Source organism: Mycetomoellerius zeteki, unplaced genomic scaffold (assembly GCF_001594055.1).
Source record: "Mycetomoellerius zeteki isolate Tzet28-1 unplaced genomic scaffold, Tzet1.0 scaffold690, whole genome shotgun sequence".
NCBI classification, from domain to species: domain Eukaryota; kingdom Metazoa; phylum Arthropoda; class Insecta; order Hymenoptera; family Formicidae; genus Mycetomoellerius; species Mycetomoellerius zeteki.
The window spans coordinates 102,640-122,949 of record NW_017257709.1 but is presented as its reverse complement, the minus strand read 5'-3'; the positions used below and the strand labels follow the sequence as shown (position 1 = coordinate 122,949).

General features: G+C 34.5%; 2 protein-coding genes across 4 annotated transcripts; one reads left to right on the top strand and one right to left on the bottom strand.

The window, feature by feature from the left end:
- The first annotated feature begins 1,566 nt into the window (after positions 1-1,566).
- LOC108729022 (uncharacterized family 31 glucosidase KIAA1161) lies at positions 1,567-19,286 on the top strand. Of its 3 annotated transcripts, XM_018457923.1 has the most exons (10): positions 1,567-1,665; positions 5,906-6,189; positions 6,607-7,125; positions 7,589-7,677; positions 9,721-9,926; positions 13,766-13,902; positions 15,619-15,837; positions 16,042-16,152; positions 16,605-17,600; positions 17,729-19,286. In XM_018457923.1, the coding sequence occupies exons 1-10, from the start codon at positions 1,621-1,623 to the stop codon at positions 18,633-18,635; spliced, it is 3,513 nt and encodes a 1,170-aa protein (XP_018313425.1). In that variant the 5' UTR covers positions 1,567-1,620; the 3' UTR covers positions 18,636-19,286. The 3 variants fall into 3 exon arrangements, with proteins under 3 accessions (XP_018313425.1, XP_018313426.1, XP_018313427.1); XM_018457924.1 differs by lacking the exons at positions 1,567-1,665; positions 5,906-6,189 and having other exon boundaries at positions 7,056-7,125; positions 7,589-7,673; positions 17,729-19,284; XM_018457925.1 differs by lacking the exons at positions 1,567-1,665; positions 5,906-6,189; positions 6,607-7,125; ... (1 more) ...; positions 9,721-9,926; positions 13,766-13,902 and adding an exon at positions 14,850-15,000 and having other exon boundaries at positions 17,729-19,285.
- Positions 7,677-9,205, bottom strand: LOC108729024 (nucleoside diphosphate kinase homolog 5). The gene is made up of 5 exons (XM_018457926.1): positions 8,885-9,205; positions 8,385-8,768; positions 8,161-8,299; positions 7,956-8,044; positions 7,677-7,855 (listed from the first exon to the last, which is right to left on the bottom strand). The coding sequence occupies exons 1-5, from the start codon at positions 9,128-9,130 to the stop codon at positions 7,745-7,747; spliced, it is 969 nt and encodes a 322-aa protein (XP_018313428.1). The 5' UTR covers positions 9,131-9,205; the 3' UTR covers positions 7,677-7,744.
- Positions 19,287-20,310: the final 1,024 nt, after the last annotated feature.

Genomic DNA, 20,310 nt, shown 5'->3' with positions numbered 1-20,310 from the left:
GCGTGTTAATTGGTAGAGTTAATTGGTAGTGAGTATTTTTCGAGAAAATCGGAGTGATCGCAGAGATACGTCCAAGTTGAATTTGTGACTTCTGATGCGAAAGATCTGAAAATAGTCGGATTGATGATATTTCGTACAGTTTTGTACAATTATCTTTATCTTGCAGTATTTTTATTACAATTCGGTCATTGCCTTATTGCAGCTTTAGTGTCGTAAGTTGAACGAAAATTGTCTTTCATTTTGAGAAGCTGTTCGATAAAAAAATTTTGCTTATTTTGTTTTAGTCGCTTTTGCGAAATATCTTTCACTAGGAAATTGACTAATTTGTTACATTGTTTATTATCTCGTTAATTAGCATGTTAACGAGCCTGTCAAACATAGAATGGTGAATTAGATAGTATAATTTAATTATTGTTATTACAAGACCATATCATTACAGTTAACTATTTAGGCGTTAATTAAAATATTCTGTATAATCATAGTACGTAATAACAAATGCTCCAATTTACCGTATAACATCAGTTCGCGAAACATTTGCTGTAAAACTAGTATTTCGAATTAGCGAAAGAGGTATTATTCGATTTCTTTATGAACCATCTTATTGAGAAGCATATAATAAAAACAGAAGAAATAGAACTCTTATTTCTGCCTTTTTTAATGACGTCTCCTACCTATTATTATATCTAATATTACGTATATCATAGATAAAATAATGTGATAGTAGAGCAATTTGTGCGATATAATTGTTATTATGTAACGAAAGTAATTTTAAATATATCTAATAACGTAAAGCACATTCACAAATACAAGCAAATAATAGAGGACATCAAGATGGAATAATGCTTTCTCAGCGCCTGTAGAAAAGGAGAATCGTCCAGATAGAATCTCGAAAATGTTCATCGCAAAGTAGAAAGTTCTCAATAAAACCACTGTGTTGTTTTTTCCCATTTTTCTATGTTCCCAAAAGCATATAATAAAAACAGAAGAAATAGGACTCTTGTTTATGTCTCTTTTAATTATGTATCTTACCTACTATTACTATAATTACGCATATCATGAATGAAATAACGCGTACAATTCCTAGACTTAAAATCAAACAATTTTAATTCGTAGGCAAATTGACAATAGACTTCCATATAAAAGCATCACGAGTGCTACGACAGGGATTAAAATTTGCTTTGGAAATATTTCAGCGGAATGCAGCCATGTTGCTCAGCAAAGAAGGATAACGCATGATGTTCCCCATTATGATTACTGCAATACTATCTCGGATTAAAGTCCCCAGTCGTAAACACTATGTAAGCACAAACAAACTCGAAGCTGATCGCAAGATTGTCATGTTCGTGCGCTAATGTACAAAGTGGTGTACACATTCTACGTAATATATCTTTGTAACTAGTGTATGCAGGCTCTCGCGTGTGCACGCGACCTCGTATACGCGATGCTGATACATGCAAGACGGTCTGAGAAGATATCGCTAAGTGGCCACCGATATACGGAACGACAGATCAGTTTAAGTCCACCTGCCCCGCAAGGTGGAACTCCTTCTTAAAGAAATCGTTTATCGGTGATTGCGAATTTAGTCAAGAACATCTGAGAGAATTGTCATAGCCCGGAAAAATGGATCGTGTTAAAAGAAAGAGGAAGAAGACAGGTGGTGAAAAGGTAGCTGTTTAAGTTGAATTTTACACGGAAAAAAAATGTAGCTGTCGTAACTAAAAACTGCATATGGCAACTAAATGGCAGCTGTAAAATATGGACAGCTAAAATATAGGTATTATAGCTAATGTCTTAGGTGTGATATCTATATTATAGCAGCAACAGCAAACCATTTCGCTGTAGTTAATAAATTTATATTGTAGTTACGGCAGCAAATATATTATAACAAACTAAGATTAGCTGCGGCAGAGAAAATCTTTTTTTCTGTGTATGTGCGAATGAAATTCCTTAAAAAATTAAATTGATATTTCAAATATTAAAATCCAAATTATCTCTGTAATTTTTTTTAGATATTAAAATTTAGAAGATTAAATCTATTTAAATAATTTTAAATATTGTGTGTGAAGCTATTTTTTTACTTTTTATAATATAGAAAATTTAAAAACATGTTTAGTTTTTTCAACACTGTTATAATAATACATGTAATTATATTCTGTATAATTAATGGCAACTTTTCTTGTATTTCAAAAAGTTTACATTTTATTATAATTTTTATAATTCTTCCCCGATAAATCTTCTCTCCATCTCTATATAGCAAACGATTGATTTCATTTGAATTTAACCATAAAAACGTATAAAATTTATAAAATTATAATAAGTTAAAGATAAATATTTGCTCGTAACCTGTTATCTTAACAAACGCAAAATGCTTACAAAAGATTAAAATCTTTTTTGATTCGAAAAGATTAGCCTTATCGATGACGTTTATCAAGATAACAGCTGAAAGAAATTGACAGGTACAATATTAAATTATATTAATATATTCTAGCTAATATTAAGTTGCCATTAAATCTAATTATTACGAGATGAATTATATAAAGCAATATAATAACCTAATTGATATAACTCTCAATAAATAGATTAACTGTTTCATATCTATAATTAACTTTCTATAACTGTCATAATTCGTTTTATTTGATTATTTCACATTCATCTTATTACAACTTTTATTTAATACTCATTCTGTTATAAGAAAAAACAACTATAGTAATAAAAACTTTATACAATAATATAAATTAATTTATTTTCAATATTTCGTTTAATGTCAACTCAAACTTTTTTTTCATTCAAAGATGTTTTTTTAATGTTTGTCTTCAAATTCTAAATACGTATTACTTTCTTATCATAAAATAAGATACAAAACAAAAATGACTTGACAAATGATTTACCAATATATTTAATAATAACTTTATCGTTTGCGAAATGCTGCATTATTATTCGCTTATATATTGACCTGAATTCTTCAGAAATCAATTGTGATTCTTCGGACACAATTCCAGTATTTTACTGAAATCATTGACGCATCAATTTCATCATCGTTTTAATATGTTGCAGTAACAAGAATAAGTATTTGATTAAAAACTCTGATAATTGAGGAAAATGGAATACATATCATGCATCATTCTCTCATATTTGCATTAAGATAATATTAGTTTTAAATGTTAATTGCTTTGAAAAAAATAGTTTTACGCACGGAACTCGAAGCGAATTACAACAATTTGAGTATGCATGAATTTGCATCAAAGGAAATCGACGCTGCAGAGACTTTTCTGTTCCGTAACGCTCTGATGGATAACATTTCATGCCTTAACCAGTTCTTTTTATTAGTCATGACATAACAATCACTCGTTATAGATTTACGCGTTATTACGTAATGGAGTTAACAGAAACAAATCAGACTGTCAAACCGTTCCACATGATTCATCTGGTCTATTCGGCAAATCGGTAAATGCCGATGACTATAGGCGTTAAACTTGTTTGAGGAGTTACAATTATGTTTCAGGCGAATGATTCACATTCAATAGCAAAAGGCTGATGTGCTATTATAGTTATTATGCTCTAAGATGAGCACGTGCCATTGATTCAAACTTATGGACGCTAAAAATGATCCATCGATTCGATCAAATGAATCGGTTGGAAGCTATCATCAATGAGGAATACTACATCATGTCTTACTCGGGAAAATTATCTTTATATAGACAAAGGATTCTGCAATAATTAAATGCAAAATTGGATCCCGCTGAAATGAATTAGTTTTCACATATACATAATGTACTCATATTATGGCGAACAAAGGATGCCATAGATACGAAACTCAACAATGGATAGTTTCTCAATTATCAAAGGTGCTTTGTGAGTTCAAATTTTACATCTTTAATAGCGAAAAATCGCCTCTCTATTATATGAGGTACCTTTTTTTAAAGGCTTGTAGTTTATTTAATTTGTAACCTGAATTTCTATCTTCATGTCAAATTTATAGGAAATATATTTAAGTTTTATCATCAAAAGTTAGCAGTCGATAATAGCTATACTTTGTTGAATGTGAAATTTTTTATCAAAAATGCCGATTTTGATCATTCAACAAAAGGGTTCCTAATATGAGATACATAAAAGTTTTCTTATGAGGTCGTATCTCATAACAGGAAACTAAAGAAAAAATAAAGATAAACTTTTTACACTGTAAAAAATAAAATGTTAATTTTAATTTACAGACGTTTAGTAAACTTTCTGAGACATGCAAAAATGTTAATATTTTTGTGTTAATTTTAACATTTTTACATGTCTCAGAAGGTTCACTAAATGTCTTTAAGTTAAAATTAACATTTTATTTTTAAGTGTATACACGCTTTTATTATATTACATACAAGCAGGAGCAAAGAATTTAAATGTTATATATAATAATTATATAATTTTTCGATGTGTGTGTGTGTGTGTGTGTGCGTGCGTGCGTGCGTGCGTGCGTGTGTGTGTGTGTGTGTGTGAGTAATCTTAACAATAAAATCGTCATTTTTAACATTTCGTTCGATAGTATGCTTTGAGATATTGAATTTGTTTAGATGCTTTCATATTAGCTAGAAATACCCTAAGTATCTCATATTACGATTTCCATACCTTGCGGTTTCACGATCACCAAATCTAATCTTTACAGTTAAACAAATCATTATATCACGTTTTCTATGAATACGATCTTACTTTATCATTGCATACAGATTTTATTACCCAATATTTATTTTTATATAATAAAACAGAATTTAAAGACTAATCTCAATAAAATTTGACAACATTCAATTTCACAAATCTTTTTTTGCAACGACTATGCGCATGATCTAATAATGAATTTTCTATTAAACAGGTTTCACACTAAGAGTAAAAAGTTCATGATAAAACCAAACACATGCGCTTATTAGTTTAGCAGAAACCCCACTATCTCATATTAGGAACCTATCCCATAATAAGCGACTTTACCCTACATAGTCCAAAAACGATTTAATGCACGGAAAAAAATAGATTAAGTGATAAAGGAAAGCTATAATTTACGGCCCGAATTCTAACATCTATAACTAAGAAGATTTGATAGTTTAACAAATCGCTAATGTTATTCAACTGTTAACTTTGGTTCGACATAAAAAAACTGACTGTCCGTATATATACATATACATATATATATACACATATATATACACATATATATAACGACCGTAGATTTGCTGAATCAGTGAAGTTTTTATAGCTGCAGTACTTCTTTCCATATGGGTATTATCCATTTAGTGACACAAATCGATACTAACATCGTTCCATCTTTCTTGATATTCAGAGAGTAACAAAGATATGTAGAAAGACATTTGTATCATTTTGTATCACCAAATAGCAGTCATCCGTTATTGAATTGTGTTTATGATGATCTTCTGTTTACAACTTTATAAATTACATTATATGTAAAAATTAGCTTATTTCATCGAGACTCTATTTTCCATATAATCTGTGCGGGATCCTTTATATAGTTTTATTCTTTATATATCTTGCCGTATCTCTACCAAGTCATTGAGAAATTCCAACTAATTAATGATTAATTACTTCAGAAGAATCAAATCTTTTTCCGCGAAAAAAATTACTCGAAAAAATTTTCGAATTTCTCACGTCGATGTATCTTTCCCACGAGTGGGCTTTTATAATTGGGAGGCAGCCTCGTCCCGATCGGAATCAGATGTAACAGAGAGAGAAAGAGAGAGAGAGAGAGAGAGAGAGAGGGAGAGAGAGAGAAAACGCGTCCACCGCGGATAACTTTAACGAGACTTAACGAGTCTACTCATACAGACGGCTCCAGCGATCGTCATTCTCGCGTTCCGCCTCTCCCACACTTCCCAGATCTCTGTGATCATCATCTCGTCTCTGTTCTACGACGCAGAAAGTGCTGCTATCCATCGTCGATCCTTGGGACGTGACGGTGGCCAGTGTTGATCCGATCGGACTGGCCGAACGACGGGGCGTCTCCCTGTCCGTCTTACCGTCACCCTCTAATCAGGACGAGAGTACCAATCAAGAGTTGTCGACCTTAGGCAGGGTCCTTAAGATACCGTCACCCTGGTACAAACCTGGTACTGGTTCCACCAATCACGTCAACTCCGTTAAAGCAGAGGAATCGACATTAATCGATCCCTTCTGGTTGGATCCTTGGTGTTCACCGCAAAGGTATCTACAATTTTCTATCAATATGTAAATAATAAATAAAAAATTGAATTTAAATATAAATTACTATCACTCGGTATAAATGAAATTTTGTAATGTGAAAACTATGTTGATTAATAAAATAATCTTTTCTTAAAAAAAAAAAAAAAAAAAAAAAAGAACCTTAACAGTTCTAAGTCAAACAATTCCCTTTTTTCTCTATTTCTTTTTTAAATTTCGTATATTTTTAAACTACATTCTATACAACCTTTAAATTACATTAATATTTATTACATACAAATATTTATTAATTAAGAAAATTTCTTGAAATGTGTGTGTATGTGTGAGATCACAAACGTGATAAAAAAAAATGTTAATTAATTGACATAGATCAAAATCACATATTAATTGTTTAATAATGGGACTCGTTGTATTTTAAAGGTCGCCCGTCAACAAGACTCACGATTCTTTATCGCCGAATCCACCTAAGGAAAGATTACGAGGTAGCAGACAGAGAACCGGCGAAACAAGGTACGACGACGAGACGGGCGAGGTCGACAATGAATTAATCAAGCAGGAAATTAGCCACGGTGGTTTCGATGATGTGGATGGTACAGCAACGGTGCGAGTGCGTTTCGAGATCGACGGAGCGAAGCCGAAGCGGAATGGAGTGCGATGTGAGAACGGACGGGATGTCGATGCACCGCGAGTGTTAATGAAAAATCAGAGTGCGAACGATAATTCGAAGCCCGAACGACGCGAACGGCGACCGATCGCGAAACAGAATCGCACAAGCGAAGTGAATGCGGAGAAGAGACAGGAGAGCTCTTTGCGGCAAACGAATCATGGTGTAGAAGTCGGTAAAGACGAGAAAGGTGCGAATGACGAACTGGACTATTCTCGGATAAACGGAGAGAAGTCAGCGATTGTCGACATCGTTCAGCATTTGGTGGAATCCAGGTAATTACTAAAAATAAATGTGCGCTATACTAATAGTATCATTTTAATATCATGTCTTCGTTCTCTTACTGTTCTAATTAAATCTCGATAGATGAGATAAAATAAATAAAAAAATAAAATAAACAAAAAATCTCTAATATCTTCAAAATTATGGAATAATATATTAAATATCTTTTACAAATATCCAATATCCTTTTAACAATTTAATGCCACGTTTTCACTCTTTCACTGTTCTGACTGAATCGAGATAAATGAAATAGAATAAATTAAAAATAAAACAGAAGAAACATTAATGTCTTCAAAATAGCGGAAAATAATATTAAATAATTTTTATGGATATACAATATTCTTTTAAATCCAATTATAAATGAAAGGTGAAGGAAAAATGAAAGTAATACGCGTTAATGCAAATTTTATTTTACAAGGCAAAACTTTGTAATATCTCTTTTTTTTATGTTTCAAGGTACAATCCACAAACCGCAGCGGAGAAGAGAATAAAAAGGATGCCATCATGTCGTCGTCAAGAAACTTCGAAGGAGATAGATCTAGTGGGTAAGACGGCGGGTGTTGTGCGTTAAAGTGTAGAACAGGTCTGCGGTATGAGATGATTCGGAGAAAATTATGTCGGAATTAAAGCGAGATCTTCCGGTAGTTTAGGCTTGTTAGGGTTGTTTAGGATCAGCCAGTGCGCTAACCACAATACAGGATCAACCGGTCTTTGCTTGCAACACTATAGAAGGAGATTTGTTTAGAAGTAATCGTAGGATATTGAACTAAAAAAATTATCTGCAAAATATATCGTAAATTTTTGTCGACAAAAATTACTTTACCATTGTCAAACCTTTGACGAGAACCGGGTTAATAGTTTTCCATAAAAAATCTTCGGCCATCTTATCTCTTAGCAAAGGTTCAGTTGTGACTGAAAACAAGTTATGAAGAAAAACAAGAAAAGATTTCTAGTTTAACATTGAAATAACGCTAAACATTAAAGAAATTAAGTATTATAGAAAAATAAAACAGAAAATAATTTTTTACATCTAGGAAAGAAAAAATGGATCTCTTTCTCGGCCTGTTCGCGATTGCAGCTGCCATGGACAGCATTCTTTAAATTATCTCCCTTGCGACCATATCTCGCTCTAATGCTGTCAGGAAAATACAAACGCGCTTCGGTTACCTGAAACGATTCTTAAAATAAATCAAAAGGAATTGATTTTTCAAGTATCATTTGAGAATTCTAATATGCATAAAATATAACCGACCGTGGTCGGTCCTATAATCCTTTTCCATTCTTCAACAGCGTTCCGCTTTCCTAATACGAATACTATAATAGACCCTGAGGACATATATGCCACTAGATTAGGAAAACTTAATTCGCCGAAGCGATTGTTGTAAAATTCCGCCACTTGTTCAGGTGTCAGCTGCAGCCAACGAGTCTGACAAATTTCAAATCCTTCCTCATATATTTGATTCTCGATTTCCTTTCTATATATCACTGCTTCCGGCTTTATTATGGCCAATGTGTATTCGATATCTGGTTCCTCTTCAATGGTCTCCTTAATTCTGTTGGTCTCAAGACAGATCGGTGACAATTTAATAATCTCTTCATCAGAATAATCATATTCCGTGGGACAAACAAATTTATACTGCAATTATTAAGTAACTGATAAAGGATATCCATTATTTGTTTACGACAAATAATCTTTACAAATAATTTTATTGCATTTCTATTTATCAAAGATATTTCTAATTGATGACCTACTATTCTGCTTGATTCACTGGAAGATTGTGTATCTATTGACGAAGTTTTCGTAGAATCGTATATCGCATCACTGCTACTGGATTGCACGGAATCGATTGGCATCCGATTAGATTCAATGGGAATTGTATGTTCAAGGATATCTTTTCCAGGACGATACGGTGCAGGACACTTCGAAAAAAGAGTTACAGTTTCTGGACCGATTTTCTCAATAATTTTGTCATCTTGCTTTTGCGGACAGTCACACATTTTTATCTCGCATACAAGCTACACTTTTTACGATTATTTTTATTGTATTCGTTTACGTTTAAGAAAAAGATTTGATTGATTTTTTGGTATACAATTAATATAATTTTTTTATTGTATCATTTATATTTGCGAAGATTATGAAAGGTTATATCAAGCTTTTCGATATTTATTTGTTCTGCCACTGTCATGGTAAAAGCATTAACTTTTTAAATTATTTCTGCAGTGTAATCTTTTTAATCTTCGATTGGCGCCGCTACTTCAATTATCGCAATGTTTTCTTAACGAGAGTTTGCTCTGCGATAAGTTAGCATGTAAGAACATACATACTTGCGTAGGTGCATTCGTTTTTAATGCTAATATCGTACGATCGAATATTTATCCAGCGATAACGGCTTTAAATTAAAGATTAAATTATCCAGCATTTATTTGCCGGTATCCAGCGATAACGGCAAATTTAAAGATTATATTATTATTAATTATTTAATTATTATTATTAATTATTTCCGCAAAATTAATTATTACGATATGCTTTAAGGCGTGCTTAAGCATTCGTGATTTTTATCCAATTATTCCTCTCGATTGGCTTTCAGACTCTCCAGGCAAACCGAGCGATAATGCCAACGTTGATATTAACGCAACCAAGAAAGAGAATAATCAAGAAACCACCAACGAAACGACGACGGTGAAAGTATTGCCGGAAGTAACACCACTACGCACTACGAATATAAGAAAGACAAGCATATCCATGCCCAGCAAACTCAACGAAATGGACGATCTTCGGATAGACAGACAAAACGTAAGTTGAATTGTATTAATAAAGCAATATATAATTACTATTGCAATAATCTTTATTACGAAAATTCATATATTATAAATGCGTGTCATTAATCCGAGGGATCTATCATTAAATCGAGGAATTTTTTACGATCCGTATAAGCTTATGTATAGTACATTGCCGATTCTGTCAAGTTGATAGGCTGGCACTTGACAAAATTGATAGCCAATCGACGCAGCGACGTTCACGTGAGCGCACTCAATACCGTACATGAGTTTTTAGTGTTCCTTCCTTCAAATACTTACTCTTCTAAAATTTCATTCATTGCCCTTTTGAAGGAATTTTTCTGCAAAGCCACTTCGGTTGCTGACGTTGAAAACTGTTGAATTCTTTTCTTCCCTTTTTTTAATTATACTGACAGCTGATTCCGTTATATCATGAGCCCCCGCTATTTCTCTTCCAGATAATTCTTTGTCAAGGTTTTCAATTACCTCCAACTTTGTTTTAATAGTTAAATTCTTCGGTGGTTTCTTTCTGTTTGGCTTCATGTTTGTTTATTATGTATTTTGTTAATACCGCAAGTATCCCGCATCGCGTCGGGCACTTTCGAAAACGTTCGCACGTACGCTGCTACCGGTTCCAACTTCGCGAACTCCTTCCATGCGCATATCGCCCGCTGGAGGGAGAAAACTTGACGGAATCGGACTTGGCAGAATCGACACTGTAAATAATTAAAAGAGAATGACGCAAAATATACTTACGACGACAGAAATATTTCTTACATATCAAAAGAAAGAAGAGTTAAGGGGATCCTAAAGCGAAGTTCGAATTCCAACGAAATCACCAGAGGTCGCTGTTTTTCCAGCGCACGTCTTTATATACTACCACACCAATAGGCCTGTTCTTTTTGGCTGAACTTTTGCACCAGTTTATCTTTCTTCCTCTTCTTTCCTTCCAGAGAGAAAAGGAAGAAAGATAAACTGGTGCAAAAGTTCAATCAAAAAGAACAGGCCTAATTATCTCACATACACATACGTACAAATTTTCTAACTAACTAATTTTTCGTATTAAAAACATCTAAACGTAATTCTAAGTACTCAACATTGATTATTCATGTAATCCCTAGTCCAAACCGAGCTAATTTTACAGGTACAAAGTACAAAACTTTTATATAAAGCAAATATTGTTACGAGTTGACGCCAGAAGCCGATAAAAAAAACTGTAATTTTCCAACTTTTTTTCATTTTTCGCACGAAGGCAACCGGTTTGGTACTACATTATCGCTTATATTTTAATTGTGGAGAAGGATTTTTAATTCTGTAAAGGCAATTAGAAAAATACTTATTTGAAAAATAATCGGTAAAACAGCACGACTTTAGGATCCCCAGGCCATTGCACGTAAAATTTTTAGTCGTAATCGTAAGCGATAAATTAAATGGCTACCGCCGAGGCAAGCAATAATCACGTGACTGTCAACGCGAGTGAAACGTCATAACCTCAAAGCAGTGATCGTAGTCGTAAGATTCCGTTCTGTCGAAAAATTACAATTAACGCTTTATTATTAAGTAACGGGAAGACAATCACATGACCTATCACTTGCTCCAACGCGATAGCCAATCAATTTATTACTTTTTATAGTCTTACGACTAAAACTTTTACGTACAATGGCCTTTACACGCTCGCCTGAAGGTGCCAAAAGTCAAATAATAACATTCCGCATATTTCTCATTCACTGACTAATCATCAGTATCAATTCCTTTAACAACGAGAACAACATTGTATTGCCTCTCTTCATTTTCGCGCATTTGTGAAAAGAAGCTCGACTTAATTTCGAGTTACTTAATTTCGATTAATATGCCGTGATAGGTTTTTCTAAAGAAATAATTCAATTTATACCTCTTAAGTTATAGTTGGAAGCTTTCTTAATAATAATAATTGGTGATTGTTATATGATATAATCGGGGATCGTTATTTATAATCTTAATAAGTTAACTTTATTATCGAGTTAAGCGTTTTATATTATATTGTATACCGCACGAAAAAACGGAGAATCACGAAAGAGTCAATGAGTGATATGGATCGGTATGAGTGGCACGAGACAGATGTCAAGGATCGCAGACACCGTTTGATATATTCCTTGGAGAATGCCTTGGCTGTTGCTAAAAAAAGCAAGTTGAATGTCATTCAGGAGGTGCGGTTAAAAACAATTCGCAGAATGAAGTTGGCCGGTATTCATAATTCATTCTTATTTTAAGACAGTCTTAAGTAAGACTAATGTCTTATTTAAGACTATTTTAAGATGTTAATATGACTCTGTGGCCGGTATTCAGTCGATTCTTATATTGAAGACTGTTTTAAGTATAATCTTAAGACATAAAAACCAAGCAGAGAACCGTGTATATTAACATCTTAAGATATTATTTAAGACGATCTTAAACACTATAATGAATACCGCCCTGTGATTGGTTTATGACATCTTAAGACTGTATCTAAGATGATTTTAAATATGTATAAGAAAACCGACTATGAATATTGGTCAAAGAATTTCAAAAATTCTATTAATTTAATAAATCGTAGCAAATTAAAGAAAAGACAAACATTACATACGAATCTTGTATATTAAAAATAATAGAATATAGTCTTCTTTTATGATTTTTAACGATAGTCTTCTTTTATGATTTCCGACAAATCCAACGTTTTTTTCCATTAATCATCTATTACAATATTCATGCTCGCGTGTCACTCTTTAGAAAAAAACAAAAGATTTTTCAACAATATATGTGTTATATAACGTTTATCGTTTGCGAGTTACTCTGCAATATTTACATCTTCGTAAAAAAATAAGCAATTCACTCGACACGAACGATAATAAAAATTGTTACGCGCGATGTTATATTTTAGATTCAAATGTTTAAACTGTATTTTTTATAATTTTTTACATTCTCTTTGTCTCTTTTTTTCTTTTTAAGGCTTGATTATATATCTTTTATTTTAAATATGCGAGATTTAAATAAATGCAGGTAAAAAGGCAAAAATCTTTCGTATTCGTGAGATTTTTTAATAGTTTAGCACATCACAGATATTTGAGAAGAAATACAAACTTTCGGTGAGGTCAATAATCACGCAATGCATGGTATAGATCATCAAGGCAATGTATCGGCACTTTTTAATTGAACTACGTAACATATACTAGTATTCAAAGAGCATTTTGCCATGCTGTGTAATTAGCGTAACGTTAATGTTTTTAGAAAAAACGAAGGTTGAGAAATGTCCTTGAGTGACGTTTTTACTACAAAGAGACAGTGATACTGAGTGATACTGCCTAAAATATTCCATTTCTTGTTTGCTAAATTTTCCACTTGATATACGATGCAGTAAACATTGCTGATAAAGAATACATTTCTGAATATGGTCGTTGTACTTAATTGTCTTAATTTATCGCAATTCGTACGCTTAGCAATATTGTTTTGAATATTTCACATATTTCTGTTTGCAATTTTTCAGTATTCATTTAAAAAAGGCCGTTAAAAACAAATAGCACAATCCATAGATAAATATAAGATTCAATAAAATATTAATAATAGTGATGTCTTATCGGTGGTATTTCTTCACGGATCGAATGTCAATAAAAATTAAATAACATGAACATTAAACGCGTAAATCGAAGCGCATTGTTGCTCAATGCATTAATGACCCATGTGAAAAGATGCAAGGCTCATCTGCGTCATGACGTAATCGACAAAGATAATTTACAGCCTTAATCGACAATTGATCGACTATTTGATTTATTTTATTGCACAGGTATTGACGCGGGTCAGTTATGCTTATTTACGTCTGAATTTTGGATTGTGATGTTTCAGGGTACCGCTTCGAAATTTACGAGAGACGAGAGCGAAACCAGCAGCAGCGTGACTTTCAGTAACAGTGGTTCGACCCCGAATGGAAGTCCTCTGGGATCCGAAACTGAAGAGGAAGCAAATGATGAAGAATTGGCCAAGTGAGTGTTAGATTCGGATTAATTAAGATTAAGAGACGAATCGGAGAAAAAGAGTAGAGTTAAAAACCGGCTCTGCATGTGTTTATGATTTTGACTAGTTTATGGTTTATAAATTTGTATCGAAAATAATACCATATGATTTCTATTAATTTATTATTAGAATTTCAATTTGTTTAATAACAATTAAAATTTTGTTAGCGATTAGTTGGTTTCAGTAGATTATTCACGGATGCAGTTCATATATTATATAATCCAAGTGATTCTTCTCTATGAACTTTCAAGTCTTGACTCGACGAATGATAATGTCGTAGCACAACATATATGCTGCTATGTTTGCCTTTCCAATATTGATTTGGTTCGTACCTGTGTTAACTCGTTTCAACCGCTTAATAAATCTGTAAATGCTCGATATCACCGAGTTTGAGATCGGAGAAACCGAATAGCTCCGTGTAGCTTACTCGCAGGAGACGGATATTTCGCCTGCAATTTTCTCTCGGTGATATGCGCTCTAAATGCGCAATTTGCATTGTAACACCCCACTAGACGCATACACGAGGTACTGTTTATCATTCTCACTTGCGGTCGCCTTCTGACTGGGCAGATAAAACAAGCGTACCTATCTGACCGTATTCACGGTCATCGTAAGCATCATCATCGTCAGGTCCGACCTTCCTTCATATCGCTTCAGGGTTATCGCACTATAAGAGTTGGCTCCCGTAATCGTTGGTTTCGGCTAACAGTCGCCGCTCGAACGCAATTACAGTTTCCTCGCTTTTTCGTATACATATAATTGTTCAAAATTTTCTACCATTTGTCGGACATTTTGCGTCAAATATATGAGTGCATATTGAGTATTTAAAAATATAATATGTTTGTAATTGTGGTTTTCGCATCGAAAAATGACGTAGTTCAAAGATTATATAAAATATAAATTTAAAACCAATTAAAACATTAGCGAAACTATCAGTTCAATAATTCAATTATCAATTTATCACACAATATCAGTTTATTAATCTATCAATTAAAATAGCAGTATCTCTGCTAAGACGGCAAAATGATCCCCAGATACGATATTGGTAGCGCTGTATCATTGCAAAGGTACAATGATATATATCGATATCTTCCGAAAAATCTGAAATAAAGAAACTCACTGTTTATTTATTTAAGCCCACTTTAGATAATCTGTAATTTTTGCGTCAAATTCCAAGATAGAATTCTATTTATAATTTTATACACTGTGTATTTTAATATCCGTGCATTTTTAAATTAATATTTATGCATTTTTTTTATACTCATATATTTTGATTCCTCGATATTTTTTGTACTATGTAGCAAAATTATAGATAGAATTCTGATACAAGAGTAAGTTAGATCATCTTTATGATGTCACCCAGTCGATACCAACTAAAAGTAACATATCATCGATAGATCTGTTCACGTTGTATGCACTTTTTGCGTTCAGTTCTTCACTTTCTTTCTTTTTCACGTCTGAATATATTATATTTATCTCGTTTTATAAATGTAAAAGTTTTTAGGGGTTTCAAGCAATGTGAACAAACTAATGTTATAATTTCGTACTCAATAGTGTAACTGCTTACGTAACATCATATATCATATTACATTTATATTGTTGAATGCAAAATTGTAACATTGATGTTATATTAATTTTAGATTGTGTCAACTGAGTAATGATGAACTCGAAATTTTCTTTTGCAGAGTGCCATTGCAAGCTCCACCACGAAGGAAAGGCAGAATCGTATCATCCTCGGTCAATGAAAAAATGGCGAATGACACTACGGAACTTTCGGGTGTGCAAAGCGCGACTTCCACGATAACCAGCGTGAATAGCATTAGCAGTCTTTTAAAGGAGAAACTGCAGTTATCGTTACCACAAGCATTGCGCAGCAGTGCAAGACGTCAGAATGCTGATTATAGGTAAAGCGACCGAAAGTCACATAATTATTTATTATGTCGAAAAATCGAAATCTTATAGAATTTAAATAATAGATATATCGAAATCTTATAGAATTTAAATAATAGATATATTGAAATTTTTAATAAGAATTATACTTCAATTATTCGTATCATAATGATTGTTTAAAGGCATTTAATAATTTTTTTTTAATCATTTTTCTACAGGCTTAAAGCATTTGTTGGTATCCTGTTCCTCTGCATCGTTTTCCTCGTGGGCTTCGCTCACATTTATTATACTCAACATGTCCTACAACGAGCTTATTTTGAGAAATTTAGGTGAGCATCCATTGTGATCAATGAAATGTTACACATTAAAATTATATGTATTAGCGCATTATTCAAGAAGTAATATTTCGATAGTCGGCGGCATCGCTTGTCGTCTACTTTGAAATAACTTTCGGTCGTTTGCCTCTGCCAGGAAGCGCCTAATGGAATACATTAAGGCTCGTTTATCGTGCTGATCTCGTGCCAGTCTCAAAATGCGTATTCAATTGGTAATCCAACGTGCACGCTTAACTTTTCAGCTACATTATCTTAGAATCGTGGGAGGGAGATCTCAGTACCGATTATCCAATATTTTATACAACAAATTTTTCTTTATCACTATACATAGAGCTTGATAAATATGATTATAAATATAATTTCCTTTAATTTCCTTCATTATTTCTTACGAAGTTCAAGAAAGATTTCTCTCTAATAATTATTTATCATATTGATTTTCTTTTCAGATTCAATAAAAACGAAAGAGTGATGAGAGTCTACAGCAGCACCGGAGCAGAGATCATTGCTGCTCGGCTTGGTGAGGGTATTCCACCAAACACAGGGGTATATCCTTGCCTTCCTCATCATCAACGACAAGACTCGGTCTGCCTTGAGTGGCTACAGCAAACGCGGCTTTATCTCGCGCACACGAAACGCGAGGGTATGTACTGTTACCACGTCACCTGGCAAAGTCTAAGTCCTTACTATAATCCCAAGGATTGCTTCGACTGGTCCTCAAAGAGAGGCCATTGGTATGGCGCCGGACAGATACAGAACATGGCATATCCTCTGGAACGCGGCCGTCTAGAGCTGAGCCCTTTTATCACAGGCGACGTGAGGAAACATCCTTTTGGCAATGTGCTGAAGAGATACTTTCTGAATTCAAAAGGTGCTACAATCTTGGTGGATCCCGAAACACCGCTTTATGTCTCAATCAACGCTAATCGTACCAACGACTTTTGCCTTCAAGCGAAACATGACGCCTTTGCTTATATTAATCATTTGACGCCGCTACCTCAGCTTAACTACACTATCTGCGCGACCGACAACATGAAGAGTCTGCACTCCTCGATGGCGGAGAAGTCTCTCTGGGACGGTCTGAAGCCTGATGAACTGCACGCCGTTCATTCTCTGCTGTCCGAACCAGTTTGGCAAATCTCACCCATCAACGAGGCGGCCATTTATAACTATACAGAAGATGTGATCGCGCTGGGATTCCTTCGTCAAGGGCATGTCCTGTTGAGCGAGGAATGGCAGCCCAGTCCAGGTGATTTCGTCTTGGACGAGGAACGATTCCCCTCTATGGAGGAAACTATCAATATTATTCATCGCAGAGGATTTAGAATAGTCTTCAGCATCCAGCCATTTATTTCTACAGAATCCATCAACTTCAAGGATGCTGTCGCTAATAGATTACTGATCTCCGAGAGAGGAAGCGATCCTAGAATTCCAGCGTTGACAAGGTTGTTAATCAAGAATTTTTTAATAAAAATTATTATATATATTTTATATATTTTTTTATTATATCATATTTTATAACCCGGCCGTGAAAAAATTTTTTAAAAGATTTATTAGACATTTTTAATTTCAGGTACAAGCAAAGTAATAGCGCCGGCGTGCTCGACATTACAAACAACAAAACCTTACCGTGGCTACAGACTAAGCTCGAGAGCCTCATCATGAAATATCACGTCGACTCGTTCTACCTCGATCTGGGCACTGCCCAAGATATGCCGCATTATTATAAATGCGAGCAGCCTCTGACCAATCCTGACCATTACAAGACCATCTTCACCCGTTCAATACTAGGCACCATACCCGTAATTGGCGTTTCAAGCGCCATTTCCAGACCACGGGCACCTGTCTTCGTGTCTCTGCCTCCCTTCCCGTCATCCTGGAAGGCTATCAAGACCGTCATTCCTACCGTTCTCAGTTACGGCATGATAGGCTATCCATTCATCATGCCAGGAGCGGTAGGCGGCGACGTGGCACTCCCGATGTCGGACAACAATCCAGATAATGACTACGAAGTAGATCTGCCAGATAAGGAACTCTACATCCGCTGGCTGCAGCTGTCCACCTTTCTACCCGTGATCCGCTTCACTTATCTGCCAAGCAAGTACTCAGATGAATCGGTCCTGGAAATCGCTAAAAGACTGACTACTTTGCGGCAGAAAACGGTTACGCCATTACTGAAGAAGTACGCGAATGAGACTCTGGACACTGGTCTACCTATTATCAGGCCACTCTGGATGCTGGATCCGGCCGATCCGGCATGCCATGTAGTGGTCGATGAATTTTCCGTAGGCGAAGAATTGATCGTGGCGCCAGTGCTTTATTCTGGTAGCAGGCAGAGGGAGGTCTATCTGCCGGCTGGAGTCTGGAAGGATGGTATCGATGGAAGCCTAAGAAAGGGCTCAAGATGGATTCACAATTACAGGGTGGCTGAGGATAAAATTGCATATTTCGTCAAAATGCCAGACAATACGAGATTCTGAAAGATACGATGTCACTTCGCCGTTTTACATCATGCGATGCAGGACAAAATTGTCAAATTTTGAGATCGATGACAAGGTTCGCTCATATGCTAAATGAATCATCACGACGAACGTGTTGTGCGATCGATTTGTCAGTACGACGAATTTTTATCGATTCGTCTTGATCCTTTATTAAATGTACAAGATGAACTTGTTCCTCGGTAAATCCCGAAAGTGTAGAAAAATAATCGTGCATTAACAAATATATATTTGTTAATGCACGATTATTTGCGTTTGAAATAACAAGAATTTTGCAAATGCAATGATGTATTAAATAAATGTATCTAAAAATTGCGATTATATTAAATAGATATGAAATCAATATTGTGATCTTTGGCAAAGTGTAGCAGGATTATTATGTAGGGATAAATACTTAACAGCCTGTAAAGTCATGAGAAATTTACACGTGCATTAGTCGAGAACGCACATTTAACGAGAATATATCGAAAAGATTTGATAATAAAAGTATCCAATGTTACTATATTTTACGGATATGAAATTATTGTATCAATAATACTAGTATCATATTACAATGCATATCATAGACCAAATATCGATATACACATTGAAACAATAAGAATCAATTGTAGATTTAACTTAAGCTGTCAATTATATTTATTTTAGCTAACAATGTGGTTTTACATCTCTACCTTTTAATAATCCATTAGTAAAACTGATTTATGTTATTTAAAAAAAAACCTTTTTTAACGATATATAAAAAAAATAAAGAAGTGAATACAATTGACGAGAATGTATCTGAATGCAGTTTTATAGGGCGCACGGAGCTATTTATTTTTCCTCCTTTCTTTCATTACAAACTTACACGACATATAAAACAAAATACGTGAGCATGCAGAAGCGGGATACGAAACTGGTGCGATTCCCGACTGATTTAACTTAACGATGCTGCAGTCACGAAAGTATGTATCTCACGTCACGATCGTTATAATTCAAACGTAGAGATTATTTTCACGTATTTGCAGCATCGAATTCTGTACGCAGTGGGATCACGCCGGTTTTGATCCTTGTGCAAAAACATCTCAAACAGGCGGCTGATCTACGGTCGATCGACGAGGAGAAAATCAAGACGCGTGAGGCACACAGGCGACAAATTCTAAGGTATAGTGTATATTTATTATATTATCATTTTTATCATATAGCGTAACATCGTTATTTCTATAATAATAATAATAATAATAATCATAGCACCATGAACACTCCACAGTAAGTTTTTTTTCTTTTTTTTATCTTTTAATTCGTTATTCGAAAAGAACGCGATACGCCGATGCGTTGCGACGGGTGAGAACCGCGATCGTGTAATCGTATAATAAGGAACTCGAACAGCACTAAAATATCAGAGAACATCCAAGCGACGTTCGATGATGCAGTTCACAGCATCCTCGAAACGTTTCTTAGACGTCTCTTCGAGATCTTTGTCGGTCTCGCGCTGTTTCGCGCCGGTAACGCGAAGTCTCGCACTACTCTCGTTGCGCAACAACGAGATTTTCGACTGGATCTTCTCTTTTACCTTTTTACGCCAGGAAACGTGATTTCTGACTAGAGCTTCTCATAGAATATCTGAGAAAATTTCACGGTGGAGGAAAGGCGCATCTTTTGATTTTTGTCGATTCGTGCC